Source organism: Phocoena phocoena, chromosome 1, assembly GCF_963924675.1.
Source record: "Phocoena phocoena chromosome 1, mPhoPho1.1, whole genome shotgun sequence".
Taxonomy (NCBI): Eukaryota; Metazoa; Chordata; class Mammalia; order Artiodactyla; family Phocoenidae; genus Phocoena; species Phocoena phocoena.
Genome location: NC_089219.1, coordinates 166,571,309 through 166,591,915, shown reverse-complemented (window position 1 = coordinate 166,591,915; position 20,607 = coordinate 166,571,309). Strand labels below are relative to the sequence as shown.

At 37.7% G+C, this 20,607-nt stretch overlaps 1 protein-coding gene across 1 annotated transcript in view; it reads right to left on the bottom strand.

Annotated features, from left to right (window-relative positions):
• TAF1A (TATA-box binding protein associated factor, RNA polymerase I subunit A) overlaps positions 1-19,535 on the bottom strand; it is a 33,122-nt gene extending 13,587 nt beyond the window's left edge. The window contains exons 1-4 of the mRNA XM_065882718.1: positions 19,414-19,535; positions 15,361-15,530; positions 10,919-11,032; positions 5,243-5,441 (exon numbers count right to left, since the gene is read on the bottom strand). Coding sequence (XP_065738790.1) covers positions 5,243-5,441; positions 10,919-11,032; positions 15,361-15,530; positions 19,414-19,534 — 604 coding nt within the window. The 5' untranslated portion in view covers position 19,535. The remainder of the gene's footprint in view (positions 1-5,242; positions 5,442-10,918; positions 11,033-15,360; positions 15,531-19,413) is intronic.
• Positions 19,536-20,607: the final 1,072 nt, after the last annotated feature.

The window sequence follows — 20,607 nt, the reverse complement described above, 5'->3', positions numbered from 1 at the left end:
GAGGACTTCTGCAGAATCAGTACTCAGTAAACTACCCACAAGAAAAGCTCAGACCCTGATGGCTTCACTAGTGAATTCTAACAATCACTTCAAGTATAGTACTAATTCATCACAAACTCTCCCCCTAAAAAAGGACAGAGAGAAAACACTTCGCAACTGATCTATGAGATCAGAATCACCCTGATACCAAAACCAGACAAAGACAACACAGGAAAATTACAGACCAATATCTCTTATAAGTATAGATGCAAAAATTCTCAACAAGATACTAGCAAACTGAATCTAGCAACACATAAAGTGGGATCTATTCCAGGAATGCAAGGTTGTTTAACACCTGAAATCAATTAATACAATATTCCAAATCAATAGGATAATGACAAAAACCTCATAACCATCTCCATTGTTCCAGAAAAAGCATTTGGCAAAATTCAATAACCTTTCATGATAGACACACTGAACATCTAGGAAAAGAAGCAAGTTCTTCAATCTGGTAAAGGGCATCTTATGAAAAACCCACAACTAATATCAGAATTGATGGTGAATGACTGCATGCAAGAGAGAATGTCCCCTCTTGCAACTTCTATTCAACATTATAATGGAGGTTCTAGGCAGGGCAATTCAACAAGAAAACAATACAAACAATGTCCAGATTGGAAAGGAAGAAGTAAAACTATCTCTACTTGCAGATGACATGATCTTGTACATGGAAAATCCTAAGAATACATTAAAAACTTATTATAACTAATAAATGAGTTGAAAGTTGCATAATATAAAATCAACGCACAATAGTCAATTGTATATCTATATACTTGCAATGAACAATCCAAAAATGAAATTAGGAAAATAATGCCATTTACAATAGCATCAAAAACGATAAACTACTTAGGTATGAATTTTACAAAAGAGACATAAAATTATAGTCTGAAAAGTAGTATTGTTCAAGGAAATTAAAGAAGACCTAAATAAATGGAAAAGACATCCTGTGTTCATGGGTTGGAAGATTTATTAAATTAATCTATAGCTTTAATGCAATTCTTATCAAAGTCCCAGCTGGCTTGTTTGCATAAATGACAAGCTGATCCTATAATCCATATGGAAATGCAAGGGACCAGGAATAGCCAAAACAATCTTTAAAAAGAAGAACAAATTTGGAGGATTCACACTGTGACCTCAAAAGTTACTATAAAGCTACAGTAATTAAGACTGTGATATGGGCATAAGTATGGATATATATAGATCAATGGAAGAAAATTTAGAGTCCACAAATAAAACTTCATATATGGGCAACTGATTTTTGATAAGGGTACCAAGACAATTCAGTGGGAAAATAATAGCCTTTTCAATAAATATGCTGGAACAACTGAATACCCACATGCAAGATAAAGTTGAACCCCTACCCACCTCACATGATATAAAAAAATTAACTCAAAATGAATTAGAAAACAACTGTAAAACTATATAACTCTCAGAAGAAAACATAAGTCTAAATCTTCGTGACCTTGGAGTAGGCAAAGGCTTCTTGGATTCAACAACAAAAGCACAAGCAACAAAAGAAAAAAACAAACAACTTCATCAAAATTAAAACCTTTTGTGACTCAAAAAACACCAGGAAAGTAAAAAAGATAACCCACAGAATAGAAAACAAACATTTCCAAATCCTACACCTATCTGAAAAGGGACTTGTACCTAGAATATATAAAGAACTCTTATAACTTAATAATAAAATAATAAGTAATTCAATTAAAATAGGAGAAAAGGATCTGAATGCAAATTTCTCCAAAGAAGATATACAAATGGCCCACAAGCACATGAAAAGATGCTCAACATTATTAGTCTCTAGGGAAATGCAAATCAAAACCACAAGATACTACTTCACACCCAGCAGGACAGCTATATCAAAGACAGATAATGGCAAGTGTTGGGAAGGACGTGGAGAAATTAGTACCCTCCTCATACACTGCTGGTAGGAACGGAAAATGGCACAGCTGCTTTGGAAAGAAAACAGTCCAGAGGTCCCTCAAAAGTTCACAGCAACATTATTCAAAATAGCCAAAAAGCAGAGAACAACCCAAATGTCCATCACCCGATAATGGACACATAAATGTGGTATATCTATACAATGGAATATTAATAAATAAAATAAATAAAAAGGAATGAAGTGCCATTACATGCTACAATGTGGGTGAACCTTTAAAAACATAAGGCTAAGTGAAAGAAGTCAGTAACAAAGAAGTCAGTCCTACATATTTTAGGACTCCATTGTATGAACTGTCCAGAATAGATAGATCTCTAGAGACAGAAAGTAGTTTAGTGGTTGCCTAGGACAGGAGGAACTGGGAAGAGTCGAGAGTTACTGCTAATGGCTACAGCATTTCTTTTTGGGGTGATAAAAGTGTTCTAAAATTGATTGTGGTAATGGATGCACAACTATGAATATTCCACAAACCACTGAATTTATACTTTAAGTGGGTGAATCATATTAAGAATCAGATCTCAATTCTTAATAAAGCTGTTGTTCTTAAAAAAAACATGATTACCACACCCAATAAATTGGTGACATGAAAACTCTGACAATAACAAATAATGAGGAGAAGACAGACAAAAGAAAGTCCAAATCAGACTACTAGTGGAATATAAATTGGTAACCACTTTGGAAAGAGTTCAGCCTATTATACAGTAAAGCTGAAGACACACATACTCTGTGACAACAATTCTACTCCTAGAAATACACGCATATGTGTATCACTACACATGCCCAAGAATTTCAAAGCAGCATTAATTATAATAGCCCCAAACTATTAACAACCTAAATGGTCATCAATATATAGAAGGAATAAATAAACTGCATGAATATCATACAATGTATGGTTTTACAACAATAAAAATGAACAAACTAGAGCTAATTCAACTATATGAACACATGTTAAATGCTGAACAAAATATGCAAGGCCCCAAAAGAATATATACAGTGTGAATCGAAATATGACACTGAGATATAGGCAAAACTAAATTACAGATACATACTTGAGTGGTAAAAGTATTTAAAGAAAACAAGAGAGTAATTACCCTTAAAGTCAGGACAGTCTTCTTGAGACACTGGGAGGAGGTGTGATTAGGCACACATGGGGAACTTTTAGGGGGTCAGCAATGTTGCGATCCTTAATCTGGGTGTAGTTACATGGATGTTTGCTTTACAATTATCCATTCTACCAGACATTTGTTTTACACACTGTTTCAGGATATATTTCACAATCTTAAAGGTTTAAAAAGAGAATCAGTCTTTCGAAAGCAACAGCTGATAGAAGCACAAAACACTTTTTGGTACCAGTGCCACTTTTTGGCCAAAAAAGTAGCCCCCACCCCCAAACAGGGATTGGTATTCTCTTCCCAGTGGGTCAATTGAATAAATATCAATATGAACCTGGAAATGAAGTGGTAACAGGAAAGTAGGTATGAAATGATATCCAAAAAAATGGTTAAGAAAGAAAGGCAGATCCCTGAGTAAGTACAAGTTAGGTATGGATTTACCATGGAAGGGGATTCCCAGCCACCAAGTACATCAAAGCCAACGAGCACAGGCCACAGCAGCAAGGAAAAATCCCAAACCAGCTCTGAGCATACATTCACATGTTCCATTCTTTTGAGTTGGTTATACAGAACTAGTCCTAACTTTTTTTTCTCATTAAACAGACACATGAGGTTAAAGACAATCTAAAGAGCGCCACATATTATCCCATCTTTATCTCTTGTTGCTATAGAAGAGTGTCAGCTGCAGAAGGTACTGAATTATCTATCCATGGGAGTGATGGTGTCAATGCCACATTCCAACTGCTTTAATCATCATATATTTGCTTGAGTACTACTTAAAGTGTAGGAAGAAAAGTAAATACTGACTTTAAAACTTACCTAAATCAGTATCAGCAAGCCTTTACGGCAGGCATTATGGCAAGGTTAGCAAAAGAAACAGAGGACAGATATATGACCTCAAAAGACTGATGAGTCTAGACAGGGAGATACAACAAAAAACACACATGAAAAAACTTAGAATGACTAAAAAGCAAGAGGTGAAGAGCCAAATGATATAGGCTGAACATGCAGCTGATACGTTAGACTTAAGGTAAAAGAAGGCGGGGTCTAATGAGTCTTGAAGGGCAGATGGCATTCTAGAGGAGGAGAATGCACAAAGGCCTCACAATATTATCATGATGAAGACAGCATTTCAGAAGTGTCTTGGGGGAGATCAAAGATGGGAAACAGGGGCTTCCCTGGTGGTGCAGTGGTTGAGAGTCCACCTGCAGATGCAGGGGACATGGGTTAATGCCCCTGTCCGGGAAGGTCCCACATGCCGCGGAGCGACTGGGCCCGTGAGCCATGGCCGCTGAGCCTGCGCGTCCGGAGCCTGTGCTCCGCAATGGGAGAGGCCACAACAATGAGAGGCCCGCGTACCGCAAAAAAAAAAAAAAAAAAAAAGATGGGAAACAGGAAGGGAATTTTGAGATTAGTAAGCCCACATGCCCAGAGACCAAGGAAATACTATCACATAAGGACAGTAAGGAAACACTGCTTAACACAAATGATGTGATAAATGTCAGAACTGAGACTTGGGTGGAGGATGTGAAAATAGAAAGGAAGGGGTCATTCCTAGAGGAGTTATGGAGAAAAACTATACAAGCGGAAAAAAGTACAGAGAATGATCACACAGCTCCAAAGAACAGAAATTTAGGGACAGGAGAGGATGACATCACCACGGAAAGTCAGTGTGAAAAGAACACATAGTCAATTTTTGGGGTGGCCAGTAAATCAAGAAAACTGTCTGTTCTGACCTTTATACAGAAGTGAAACAACATTATCTTGCCCTACTCTTTAAACATATTTTCCTAAGAAACAACATTATGAAACAAACTAAACTCCACTGTAAACACAGAGGAAATAATGCTTCTTATATGCAATAATGCCTGCTGAAGAAAATTTGTAACCTATCGTAGAAATCATGTTTAAGAAAGCAGTGAATCTAAAATGGTCATGAACTTAATCTATAAATCACCTAACTGATGTCTGAAAAGTTTTTTTAAATATCAGAAATTTTATAAAGGATGATCAAGAATTTTACATCCACAGAAATGTCTGTTCTCTGTACTATCTGGATAAAGCCAAGCTTGGAAGTAGGGGAATTAGATTACTCCTCCAGACCCCTTCTGTCCCTCTGAGTCAGTCTTACTACTTATTACTCATATTCACTCACCAAGCTGAGACAATTCCATCTTCTTTTTAGACCAAATATAATACTGCAAAAGCCCTTTATAGGCTTGAATAAGGTTGATTAACACTTCCTGAGAAGACGACTTTTCACCGTATCGCCATGTCTCTGCCTGGCTGAGATTTCTGTTCGCATCCTCAAGCATACCATGATGCAGAAGGTATAATGCATGTTGTAAGGAGATCTGCAACAATAAGAAAAAGCCCACAGTCATATAGGTCATTAGATAACCCTTAGTCAAAAAGCTCAGTAAATATATGATACATTCAGGCTAAGACCTTGGTGGGACACAAATGTTGGAGCAATATTGTCCTCATTATCAAAAATTTCAATCTAGCAGAAAGACAAATGAAAAATTATCATTATGTAAATGAGAACTAAATTATATAAACTTACAAACAGAAGGCAGTGTGAAAAGAACAGGGATGTTGAAGACAGAGTCCGGGCTCAAATGCTATTTTAAAGCTACATAAACCTGAGTAAGTTACTCTCACCCTTTGTGAGTCTCCTCTTTTATATGGAACAATTATTATTAACCCTTTTGAAGGGCATTAAGGGGATTAAGTGAGATGATATATTTGTATACCACCTAATACCTAGTTTAGCCCATAGCAGACAATAAATTATTTTATACATGTTCTATAAACTCAGAGAAAACATCTTAATAAGGGGTGTTGAAGAATGGCACTGGTTCAAATGGAAAGTGTATGCCTGATACAGGAGAAGCAATAAGAATAATTCCACACAGAAGGGAGGGGCAATATAGGTGTGGTAATCTTAATAAGAGGTACAAACTAATATGTGTAAAATAAGCTACAAGGATACATTGTACAACACAGGGAATATAGCCAATATTTTACAATAACTGTAAATGGAGTATAAGCTTTAAAAATTGTAAATCACTATACTGTACACCTGTAACTTACACAGTATTATACAGCAACTATACTTCAATTAAAAAAAAAAGAATAATTACACAAAGAACGAGCAACACAAATAGGGAGGACATTAAGGAGGAGAATGATGGGAAGTACAGTTAATCATCTGAACAGAGTCAGAGTTCAAACCTTCATCTTAAACTACTGTAATAATTTCTCAACTGGTGTCTCTAATCCTGCCCCCGCTACAATCCATCTTCCACGTGACCGCCAAGGAAATCTCATTGGTCATTTGTGTAAAATCCTTCAACAGTTCCCATTGCCTATAGAATAAAAATCTAAGCTCCTTAGAAATGGCACACAGAGTTCAGCTTCCCCTGGCTTCTACCCACATGATTTTTAGAGTAACTAAAGCATTAGACACAGAGCTATTAAACTCTTTATTATCTCCTGCCATGCTCGACTACTCTTTCCCACAGTATGCACTGTGAATACCCACTAGCTTTATCAGACTCATCTCAAGCCTCACTTCCTTTCTTTTCCGACTCCCCTATTCATTCAATCCCAGCCCTTTCCAAAATTCCAGAGAGCCGACCATTTTCCACTTTGTCTTCTCCCTGTACAGTACACTTCTACTATGGCACCCATAACCATTTATTCCATTTACATGCCTGTCTCCCCCTACTGCAAGAACCATGGCTAGCACATTGTCTGGAAAACAGCAGCAAGTGTTTTTAAAATCGTTAACAGCAAAACATGTTTTATTGCCTATCCTAACTACCACCCTCAGACTCCAGAGTATGAAATAAGGCTCCTCTCAGGTTTCTTTACTTCAACTGAGTAGATTCCATGAGCTTAAAAGGATCTAGCCAATAATTTACTTAAAACTCTACCTTCCCTCCCCAATCAAATGGCTATCCAGTTTCTCCCTGAAAGAAGAAAATGGGAGCACACAACACCAAGGCAGACTATTCCCTTTTTCCAATTGTTCACTTACAAAATTCTTCCTAAAGTAGAACCATATGCTGCCTCCATTTAGTTTCTACTTGTAATGTATGTGGTCTACCAGAAAATAAGATCATAAGGGAGAACATGGCACGTAAGAGAAGCAAAAAATTTTTCTTAAATTAATAAAATCTGAAAAGAATCCTAAACTAGGTAAAATCATTTTTCAAAATTAGAGAGCAGTGGGATTATAAAATGCTACAGCCACTATGGGAAACAATTTGGTGAGTCCTAAAAAAGTTAAACATAGAATTATATGTTCATACATACTTTATATATATATAATATATATATTTGTATATATGACAAAAAATATGATCCAGCAGTTCTAGTCCTAGGTATATATCCAAAGGAATTAAAAGCAGGAACTCAAACAGATACTTGCACGCCAATGTTCACTGCAGTGTTATTCACAATGGCCAAAAGATGGAAACAACCAAACAAGAGACGAAAGGATAAACAAAATTTCACAGATACATACAATAGAATATTACATCGTATTGAGCCACAGAAAGGGATAAAGTCTGATACATGCCAACACATGGATAAATCTTGAAAACTTTATGCTAAGCGAAACAGCAGAACATAAAAGGACATATATTATATAATTCCACTTATATGAAATACCTAGAATAGGCAAATGCATAGACACAGAAAACAGATCGGAGGTTACCAGGGTCTGGGAGGAGGAAGGAATGAGGAGTTATTGCTTAATGGGTACAGAGTTTCTATTTGGGGTGATGCAAAAGTTTTGGAAATACTAGTGAGGGTTACACAACAATGTGAATGTAATTAATGCCACTGAATTACACACTTAAAAATGGTTAGATTACCACATTTTATGTTATACATATTTTACAGCAGTTTAAAACTATTTGGAAAATAGGAAAAGTAAAAACAAAAAACCAGAGGGTAAATATTTTAGGCTTTGCAGGCCATATGGTCTCTATCACAACTCTGCCATTGTCCTACTAAAAGCAGCTACTGACAATATGGAGATGAATAGGTGTGGCAATGTTCCAATAAAACTTTGTTTGGAGGCACTGAAAAAAAATTAAAAAGCAAAGCATTTAAAAATTTTATTGAGAAAGTGCTTTTAGTCTCATATATACCAGAGAGAGGGAGATGTCATAACATTTTGGAGTGTGTCAATTCTTTTGGATAAGGCTTTTATTAAAGGAGAAAGTTCCACCTAAACATTAGAAACATTGAAACATTTTCACACATGGATCAGAAGAGTCAATATTGTGAAAATGTCCTTACTACCTAAAGCAATCTGTAGATTCAATGCAATCCCTATCAAAATACCCATGGCATTTTTTACAAAAATAGAAAAAAATAATCCTACAATTTGTATGGAACCACAAAAGACCCTGAATAGCCAAAACAACCTTGAGAAAGAACAAAGCTACAGGTATCACCTGTCCTGATTTCAATCTATATTACCAAGCTACAGTAATCAAAACAGGATGGTACTGGCATAAAAACTGACACATCAGACAAGTGGAACAGAACTGGGAGTCCAGAAATAAACCCATCCATATATCGTCAACTAATATTTGACAAGGAAGCCAAGAATACTCAAAGGGCAAAGGACAGTCTCTTTAATGAATGTTGTTGGGAAAACTAGATATTTACATGCAAAAGAATGAAACTGGACCCCTAACTTACACCACTCACAAAAATTAACTCAAAATGGATTAAGGACTTAAAGGTAAGATCTGAAACTATAAAACTCTTAGAAGAAAATAGAGAAAAAAATTCCTTGATATTGGTCTTGGCAATGATTTTTTAGGGTGTGACACCGAAAGCACAAGCAATAAAAGCAAGAATAAACAAGTGGGACTACATCAAACTAAAATGCTTCTGCACAGCAAAGGAAGCCATCAACAAAATGAAAATGCAGCCTACTGAATAGGAGAGAATATTTGCAAATAAAGTATCTGATAAGGGGTTAATACCCAAAATATATAAAGAATTCATACAACTCAATAGCAAACACAACAAAAAACACATTACAATTAAAAATGGGCAGAGGGGGCTTCCCTGGTGGCGCAGTGGTTGAGAGTCTGCCTGCTAATGCAGGGAACATGGGTTCGAGCCCTGGTCTGGGAGGATCCCACATGCCACGGAGCAACTGGGCCCGTGAGCCACAACTACTGAGCCTGCGCGTCTAGAGCCTGTGCTCCGCAACAAGAGAGGCCGCGATAGTGAGAGGCCCGCGCACCGCGATGAAGAGTGGCCCCCGCTTGCCACAACTAGAGAAAGCCCTCGCACAGAAACGAAGATGCAACACAGCAAAAATAAATTAATTAATTAATAAAAACTCCTACCCCCAACATTAAAAAAAAAGGTATTTTAAAAAAAAAAAAAAAAAATGGGCAGAGGACTTGAATAGACATTTTCCCAAAGAAGATACACAAATGGCCAAAAAGTACATGAAAAGGTGCTCAACATCACTGTCAGGGAAATACAAATCAAAACTACAATGAGACATCACCTCACACCTGTCAGAATGGCTAGCATCAAAAAGACAAGAGATAACAAGTGCTGGTGAGGATGTGGATAAACAAGAACCTTTGTATACTGCTGGTGTACATTCTCTTCAGGATGTAAAGTGGTCCAGCCACTATGCAGAATGGTATGGAGGTTCCTCAAACAAATTAAAAATAGATCCACCATATGAGTCAGCAATCCACTTTTGCATATATATCCAAAGGTGAAATCACTATCTCGACAAGAAATCTGCACTCCCATGTTCACTGCAGCACGATTCACAAAAGCCCAGACATGGAAGCAATCTAAGTAAGCACTGATGGAAGAATGGATAAGGAAAATGTTACACACACACACACACACACACACACACATACACACACACACACACACACGATGGAATATTATTCAGCCACACAAAAGAATGAAATATTGCCATTTGTGACTACATGTATGGGCTCTGAGGGCATTATGCTTAGTGAAATAAGTCAGACAGAAAATCGTAATATTGTATGATCGCACTTTTATGTGGAATCTACAAACATCCGACCCATAGAAAGAGAGTAAAATGCTGGCCACAGGCTGAGGGGTGGAGAAATGGGGAAATGTTGGTCAAAGGACACAAACTTTCAATCATAAGATGAGTAAGTTTGAGGATCTAATGTACAGCATGGTGACTATAGCATTGTTAACTTGAAAACTGCTATGAGGATAGAGCTTTAACATTCTCACCATGACAACAACAACAAAACGGTAATTATGTGAGGGGATGGAGGCATTAACTAACCTCATTATGGTAAACATTTGGCAATATATCCATGCATCAAATCATCACATTTTACACCTTAAACTTACACGATATATGTCAATTATATCTCAACAAAGCTGGAAACAATTTTTTTCTCCAGTATTCAAATTCCCAATTTGTTTAGCTGTTTCCCTTTTCCAAAAGCATCAATTCTCAGAGATCTCAACTGACTTAAGTAAACATATTAGAATTTGGCCCATCATCATAATGAAGCACAACTGCCATCTCTGAAGGACTGACTCTGGCAGCCAGAGATACACAAAGAGAAGATACTTTCACTCAGACAACGTGGTAGGCAACAGGAAATGAAAAAGTAAATGGTTCTCACGATGCTGCTTTCTTTCAGCTTCTCTTATTGACCCAGGTGTCTTACCCCGTTTCTCATGCTTTTTACATTACCTACCTCATCACTGAGACAAGCAATTTTTAGAAATGAATGCCGCAGATGTAAATTCACAAAACCTATATACTCACCTTCAAGTAATTCATGACACCAATATTTTTCATCCGGTCAGCAAAGGTATTGAAAGTCTCCACACTGCTTTTGGGATGATAATAAAGAATTTCACTTCCAAGCCTCCAAATAATCTGTCAAAACAGAAATTACTAACAAAACTGTAAAATCCTTGCCTTAACCAATATCTAAGAAAGCTATTTTTTTCTGATTACAGCGTTAAAAAACCACCTATAGTTCCTTTTTCTAGACACCACTACCGTCAACATTTTACTGTACTTTACCCAGTGAAACTAATATTATATCTTATGGGATAAAAATCTTTTCTGCTGATTAAGTGAAAATACCAGGTAACTATAATAGTAGTTAGTAGTCTAAAGAAGGTAAGCAGTTAAGATACATATTGAAATAACATTTTTAACTAGTATAGCAGGAAGAATATTAGTGTCAGAAAACTTGGGTTCTATTAATATTGGCTTCTTCACTGCTCTCAGCCTCATCTTTATTATCTACCAAATGAGAGCTATGGACTAGATGTTTCTTGAGATCCTATCAAGTATCTACAACTATTGGCTATATTTAGTCTATATTTAGAGCTCCAATTTAAGAATTTTCATCAGCTATGGACAAATTTTAATAAAAATATTTTCACCCTAGACCACCAAAACTTTGGTGACAGAACTTGGAGCTCTTCTTTTGCATGGTCTATTCTCTTACCCCAATTTAAAGTACTTCAGTAACAGTGACTTCAAAGTAAATTTAAGTGGATTTTAAATCAATTCTTTCTCTGAACATACATACTGATTGTTTTGTGTAATCGTAATACTCATCTTCCCAACTCAGAAAGACCAAGATTTCATTTACAGAACACCAAATTGCAGTATTTTGATGCTTAAAGAAAATGTGGAGATTATCCTATCACAGTGGTTCTTAAACCTTGCTGTATGTAAGAATTACCTGGGACACCACTTAAAAATAAATATTCTAGGGATTCAGACTTCAGTTCAGTAGAACTGGAGTGCAGCACAGGAATCTGTATTTTAAACAAAAGCCCTATATGATTTAAACAGAGCCCAAACAAGTGTCTGGAAACCACTGATTTAATTCTTTCATTTTGTAAAACAAACTCTGGACCAAAAGCGACTGTAACTTGCCCAATGTTTTACAGATCTATATAACTTTAGTCCATTACTAAACTTTCAATCAATGGTTAAATTTTTTTCTTTAATATTTTTTGTCTCTATTAAATATCTAACTGATGCAATGGTTACTGTAATAGTAAAAGCTACTTGAGATATTCATGTGAAGTTATTTGTGGATAAACTGTCTTTTACAGAATAAATTTAACAATATATGCCAGGCACTGTTCTAGATCCTTGCCCTTGTGGAATTTACATTCTATTGTAGAGAGACTGACAATAACCAAGAAATACAATAATTAAATTGGCAAGTATTATGCGAAAAGAATGAAGCAGGATAAAGGGATCAGGAGTGCCAGCTGGAAAGTGAAGGGGGTTGGTGTGCAGTTGCAATTTTATTTTATTTATTTATTTATTTATTTATTTATTTATTTATTTTTGGCTGCGTTGGGTCTTCGTTCCTGCGCACAGGCTTTCTCTAGTTGCGGTGAGCGGTGGCTCTCTTCATTGTGGTGCACAGGCTTCTCATTGCGGTGGCTTCTCTTGTTGCGGAGCACGGGCTCTAGGCACGCGAGTTTCAGTAGTCGTGGTTCGCGGGCTCTGGAGCACAGGCTCAGTAGTTGTGGCACATGGGCTTGCTCCACGGCATGTGGGATCTTCCCGGACCAGGACTCGAACCCGTGTCCCCAGCATTGGCAGGTGGATTCTTAACCACTGCACCACCAGGGAAGCCCCAGTTACAATTTTAAATAGTCAAGGTAGGGCCCACTGAAGGTATGACTTGAAGGAGGGTGACCATAGTGATATCTGAAGAAAGACCTTCCTAGGTAAAAGAAATAGCAAAGGCAAAGGCGATCAGGAAGGAGTATGGTTGTTCAAGGAAGAGCAAGGAGGCCAGTGAGGTTGGAGAAGGAAAAGCAAGTTGGACAGTAATAGGAGATGAGGTCAAAGGGGGAAAGGGAGTGGGCAGAGCACACAGAACTTGCAGGCAATCGGAAAGACTCTGGCTCTTACTCTGAGTGAAATGGGAAGACACTGTAGTGTTTTCAGTAGAGGAGTGACATGATTTGACTTATGTTTTAAAAGGGCTATGCTGGGCTTCCCTGGTGGCGCAGTGGTTGAGAGTCCGCCTGCCGATGCAGGGGACACGGGTTCGTGCCCCGGTCCGGGAAGATCCCACATGCCGCGGAGAGGCTGGGCCCATAAGCCATGGCCGCTGAGCTGGAGCTTGTGCTCCGCAACGGGAGAGGCCACAACAGTGAGAAGCCCGCGTACCACAAAAAAAAAAAAAAAGGACTATGCTGCATCATTAATCATTAGGAAAATGCCAACCAAAGCTACAATGAGATACCACTTCACAACCACTAGGATGGCTAAAATCAAGAAGACAGACAATAATACGGTTGGCGATGATGTAGGGATGTTGGGACCCTCGTATATGGCTTGTGGGAACGTAAAATGGTGCAGTCACTCTGGAAAACAGTCTAGTGGTTCCTTAAGAGGTTACATGTATTTTATGCCCTAGCAATGCCACTCCTAGGTATACACCCAAGAGAAATTACAACAAACATCCGTACAAAAACTTGTACATCAAAAAAAAAATCTTGTACATAAATGTTCAAAGCAGCAGTATTCGTAGTAACCACAAGTGGAAACTACCCAAATGTCTAAAAACTGATGAATTGATACATAAAATGAGATAAAGCCATACACTGGAATATTATTTTGCAATAAAAAGAAATGATGTACTAATATGCTACAATATGGAAAGGCTTGAAAACATTATGTTCAGTGAAAGAATTCATTCACAAAAAGCCATATGCTATATGATTCCATTTATATGAAATCTCCAGAATAGAAAGTAGATAAGTGGTTGCCAGGGGCTGGGGGTTGGAAAGGAGCAACTACAAGTGGGTACAGGGTATCTTCTGGGCAAGACAAAAACTGTTCTAAATTTAGATTGCCGTAATGGTTGCACATCTCTGTGCAATTGAACTGAACTGTTCAATTTAAATGGGCAAGTTGTATGGTGTGTTAATATATCTCAATAAAACCAGTTTTTTTTTTAAAAAAAGGATCAGTCTGGTTATGCTTAAAATAGACTGCGGGGGTGGGGGAGGGCAAGAAGTCATCTAAGTGAGGTGATAGGGACTTGAGGCCAGGCGCAGCAATGGAGGAGGTGAGAAGTACTCAGAATGCAGGGAGCGTGCTTTCAAAGTAGAGCTAACAGGGTTTTCTGATGGTTTGGATATGGGGTATAAAAGAAAAAACACCCCAGAGTTTGGCCCTCGCAATTAGATACATAAAGGAAATGTCATCTGAGATGAGGAAAATTCGGCTGGACAGGGAATATCAGAAGAGCTAGTTTAGATATGTTACTATGATATGACATACCATACTAGCTGATATTAGACATCAAGAGGTGACGTTGAGTAGACAGTTGGATACAGAAATCTGGACTTGAAGAGAGATGTCAGGACCCCAGATACACAATTGGGGATCGCCAGCATGCAGACTGAATGTAAGGCTATGAAACTGAATGAGATCATCAAGAGTGAGTTCAGATAACGATAACAACTAAGGGTTAGAGTTCGTGGGTAGTCCCACGTCAGAAAGCAAAGGAGAAGAGGAGCAATCAGAAAAGGAGACTGAGGAATGGCCAGTGAGGTAGGAGAAAAAACTGAGAGTATCACATCCTGGAAGCCAGACAAAGAAGCTATGTCACACAGGAGGGAATGATCTACTATGTTTAATATTGCTGACAGATCAAGTTAGATGAGCACTGAGAATCTGCCACCGGATTCAGCAACATGGAGATCACTGTTGACCTTAACAAAGCAACTTGGTAAAAATGGTGATGGCTGGTGGGTAGTCTAACTGGAAAGGGTTTGGAATGGATGGGTACACAAAACTCTCTCAAGGAGTTTTGCTGAAAGGCAGAATGGAGAAATGGGGCACAGCCTGTGGAAGAAGTAGGGGTCAAGAGATGATGCTAAATGGGAGAAATAACAACACGTTTGCTTGAAGATGGGGAACGTCCTACAGAAAGGGGAAAATAAGGACACAGGGAAAGAATTATTTAAATGAATGAGTATTGGGGAATCTGAAAATTCAGATTTAAAACTATTTTTGTCTCCTTTAAAATGATAATAGGAAAAAGAAGTGTGCAAAAAAATGTCCTCATACGAACTCTCTACCCAAAACCACTTTTAGTAGCTTTTAGTAAAATCAATCAATAGCAAAAGCTATTCTGGGTGAAGTTCAAAAGGCAGAAAACTCCCAGGATTCTGTCCTATCTTCCAGCAGACTCAGACCTTACTTACCTCTGGTGCAATCTGTCTCTTGTTGCTATCTGAATCTTCCAAGATCTGAAAGTAACTGTGCATGTATTCTGCAGCTCGCTGCCACTGGTGCTTCAGCAGAGCTTCTTGGATAAGACTTAAACAAGCACTTGTTGTCTGAGCAAAATCCTTCTCCTGTTTTCCTCCAGTCGCTATCAGGGTTAAAGAGGAGAGTCTTGACCCACAGTGACCCCAAATCAACAATTCAAGAAACATTTCTGATAAGCATAGTTTTAACAAGTAGAGCAGTAGGTATTACTTAACCCAACCCATCCCCAATTCCAAAGCTGGTTCCATTTGAAACAAACTCTTCCACCCATTTTAACTAGTTTTAGCAAATGAAAAAAATGTCTAATTAGAAGATGTCAATTTGACATTCTCGGGCTACCGAGATCACCAGATCCTTCAAATCTGATTCAACTGTCCTTTCATCCTTGCACTAAACAATCTGGGAAGAATCTCTTAAAGAGGGCCCCAAAAGCACAGTCCCAAGTATTTAGAATGGGTAAAAATCATCAGGGTCATCCTAGGAAAGTATGGTCTTTTTTACCTACCTATGTTCTGAAAACACCAAGAGGTGCACTTTTATTTTTTAAGGACCGAGTTCCCAGTAACTCAATGATGTAAATGCAAATGAGATTATAATAACTGTAGACATTGGCATTTATATCTCTAAAGTATTGACAATCCTCTTGTTAAGAATATTTGTGCTTAGTTACAAGCCCGGTTATGAGTAACAGGTGGCATATTGCCACCTCTTCTCTTCCCACGCTACTAAAGACGCGTACAGGCCAGCAGTCTTCCATTTGGGGTACCCTCACCCCTGGGAGTACACAGAGACTAATAAGTACCATGCAAAGATAGTTTTACAGCAATCAACTTGCAGATCTTCAACTTTCTCACATACTCTTTCCTAAAGTTGATCTCCTAGGAAACTGTGCCTATATACAAGGCTTCATGATCAAAATCATTATATTTTACCTTAAGGTGAAAATACAGGTGTTGAGTGTCGAGAAAGTGAACGACTCTAACACATCCATTTGCAAGTCAGGTGATTTTTAATTCTTTGCTTATCAAAACTGTAGAACCTAATAATTTTTTATTTTAGATCACTATGTAATTTTTTCATAGATAATTCAGAAGGAATCCAAAGACCTGATACATTGCTATAATTAAACCCCATTCATTGCCAGCTAGTTACTTATGTGACTAAACTTTCTCAGAATTTCCACCAATTAAAACAAAATACGGTAGAACTGAAGCTAAATCTTTTCTCATTCTAGGAATACGTAATATTCATCCACAGATATAAGAACTGGAAAAAAGTGATAACCTTACCCATTTTATTGAGATAAATAAGCAATAAAAATTTACCTTTAATACTTAAATTTAACAAAACTTGTAACACTACTTATGTTATTTTGATTAGGTGGGTACAAAACTCAATTACAATGATTTCTCAATCCAGAAGAGATTTTAATACTTAAAACCTTACAGGATATTAGCAAAAATTAATTAAATGTAGATACATACTTTATGGCAAGAATAAAAGTATAAAAGAAAAAGGAACAATATAAATTTCCATCTATTAAAAGCTTTTTCATAAATACTAAATGGATGATAAAGGTATCACATCCCTATATTATTTAGATTCCACCAAATTATTTTTTAAGTCACATGATAATTTCATTTAAAAGTGCCAATATATGCCGAAAATTATGCCTTTTGCAACTCTCAAACTTATACAAGTTTTAGATGGCACCTTAAAACTGTGCAAGATAGTACCTAATTCTTCAGGGGAAAAAAAAGTAGAATACTATATCTCTCTTTTTTTTTTCCCTTAAATATTTATTTATTTGGCTGTACCGGGTCTTAGTAGTGGCATGCAGCATCTTCATTGCAGCACGCGGGATCTTCAGTTGCTGTGTGCCAGATCTTTTAGTTGCCGCATGCAGGATCTAATTCCCTGACCAGGGATCAAACCAGGGGCCCCTGCATTGGGAGCACAGAGTCTTAACGGCTGGACCACCAGGGAAGTCCCAAAGACTGTTTCTCTTGACCAGTGCTTTTCAAACTTTTTAAATGTACATACAAATCACCTGGGGATCCTGATGTAGTCTTAGTATCCCCAGGGAGCTTATTAGAAATGCAGAATACTATGTCCCACCTACCTCTCTGAATTAGAAGCTGCATTTAACAGGATCTACACCCAAACTCCCAGTATCAGCAGCAACACCAGGCAGCTAGGCCAAGAAAGTGACAAAATACCTCTTCCCTAAAACCTCGGTTATTCACCTAAAGGAAAACTGATCTCAGGCCGGACTCCCTTCTACCTCTCAAGTTTTCACAGCTCAAACTGGAAATCAACTTTAGACTAGGATACATAAATCCTTGGAAAATTCCCCTCCTGTCTTCCAACTGAGCCTAATTACCTCAGGAGTAGCTCTCATTTCACCCTTTGTGAGCAAAAGATAATCTTATTTGTTGCTGATAAACTTTAAGAATAACTGTCAAGGAAAATAAATTTGATGGAATGAGGTACAATAAAGAACCAGTGCCATCAACCTAATTTCTAATTTCCTTGAAATAACCTGGAAACTCGTCAGCCTGTCAACGAATATATTTTGAGCACTACCATAGCCAAGCAGTATTCTAAGTGCTCAACATACAGCTTTATTCCAGATTGGTGCCCACCTTCAAAGTTTTTATTCTAGGGGACACACCCTTCAAAACGCCAAAAGAAATTTAAGAGAATAAAATATAAATAATTGTTAGGCAATTGTGTTTTCCTGTTATGGTTAATTACCACTACAATGTCAATACTACCTGCAACTATATTCTCATTGCAGACAGGAAGTATTTGGGGTTTAACAGGCTATCTGTAATATATAAAACATGTCTAAGCATGTAAATTCTGGTCTTAAACCTACTTGTTTGTGGACTGACTCAAGCTCACTATAGAACACTGGTGACAGACACATGTCCAGGTATGCCTTAAAACTAGCAGAAACTTTAGATTACTAGTTCCCTACAAGGGGTGTGGTAGCATCCCCTCTGAAGTACCATTCATTCAAACCTGGCTCAAACCATGTACATTAATTCAGCAAAAATAAAATGAGGAAAGAGGAAGTAAACTATTATTTTTCAACACTCACTATACATGAGGCTCTATGCTAGGCACTTTACATATATTATCCCTTTTTTCAATATATGTATCTCAATGTAGGCTTTGAGATCAGATAGGCCTGGATTTGACTCCTGATACCAGCATTAAGAATTTTAACTTCTTCTGAAGTTCAGTTCCCTCATCTCTAAAATGCCTAGCACATAGATTTACTGAGGATTAATTTACTGAGATAATTAAATGAGATGGTATTTAGATTAAAAAATAAATAAGAGCTAAACTCTAGGAGCCAGGGAATCTCAGTCAAGGGGAAAGAAAGCCAGGCTAAGAAAGATATATTTGTGGGCAATTAGAAAAGTCCTGGTTCAAATGTATTCCCAGGACTACACGACCCAACATGCCAACATACAGACAACTGCTTCTTTTATATATTCTGATAAGGAATTTATTCCATAGAAAAACTTGTTTATTTCTACATTAGATGAAAATAGAAGAAAATATTCCTTTCTTAAAATCTATTATAGATCAATTCTATTAGGGCTTATTTCAATGCGATTCAACAGAAACTTCTGGTATGTACTCCTCAGTGGTAGAGATCATATCTTCTTCAACTACGTATCCCCAATATTTAACCAATGCCAGGGATATAATAAATGCTCAGTAAGTATTACTGGGGGGGGAAAAAGTGTATCTATCGTAATACAGACTGTTATTAATTCAAAGGAAAAGAATTCTAAAAGATAAAAAGAATCTATTTTTATTATTTCTTTTTTATTAACAGCCTAAAAAAAAATCCTCATACAGTCTTATTTTGAAACTTGAACCAGCTTGGTTATCCATTTTTGTACCCATATTGAATCTTATCATCTCCTTGCGTTAGAGCGGAAATGGTTATATGTTATTTTACTTACCTATGGTTTCTATATGCTTTTGGAGCCAAGGAAAACACATCCCTGTACCAGAGGGCGCACGCAGTTCCCCCTGTTCATCCTCTGTTGTGGGCCTTATCAATTCTTCACTGAAATCACTCATACCTATTCCAGACTGAGAATATCAGTTACTTTTTGTACATCTTAATCCACAGGCTTCTCAGTTATACAGAAAGACAGCCATCTTTTATCTAATAAATATCAATGATCAACAAAATTAATTGTACCTGGTAGTTCCTTTAAAGTAAGAAATGAATTTAATTATGTCAGCAGCAGCCAAAATCAATGACCCATTAAAAAAAAAAGACAACTGCAACTACTACTATATTCCAAGAAGATACAAAGATAGATAAGATACTAACTTTTTAAGTTAAAAAAAGTCATCTAGGGGAAGAAACATCAAAATAATGTATAATAAAACAATATGACAAATAATAACCGTAGTAGTTAACATTTATTGGGCCCTTTCTATACACCAGGGCTACAAGTATCTAATTTAATCCTTACAGAAATCCGGAGATAAGTGGTATTACTTTCTTCCATTTTCATGCTGAAAAAAACTGAAGGGCTCAGTGAAACTATGTAATCTGGCTCAGTGTCACAAAAAGGTGAGGACAATATTCTGGTAACTAGAACATCAAACACACTTGGCATGTACAGAGTTTGGCGGAAGGCAGATGGCGGGAAAAGAATCTACAAAAACAGCCTTGTGCCAAGCTGAGTTTGGAGTTAACCGTCCAGATGCTCAGGACCCCTCTCCCTCCTTCCACATATCCAATTGATTATTAGGTCCTGCTGGTACTACCTGCTAGTACTTCTCCTATCTTCTCTCTGCTCCGCAACTCTACACCACTCCCCTGGCTCGGGACACCTTCAAACTGTGTCTGGATTGCTGCATTAGCTTTCTAACTATTTACCCTGCCTCAAATTTGGCTTCTCCACATCACAACCCGAATAAACCTTTCAAAATCAAATTCTGGGGCTTCCCTAGTGGCGGAGTGGTTGAGAGTCCGCCTGCCGATGCAGGGTACACGGGTTCGTGCCCCGGTCCGGGAAGATCCCACATGCCGCGGAGCGGCTAGGCCCGTGAGTCATGGCCGCTGAGCCTGCGCGTCCGGAGCCTGTGCTCCGCAACGGGAGAGGCCACAACAGTGAGAGGCCTGCGTACCGCAAAAA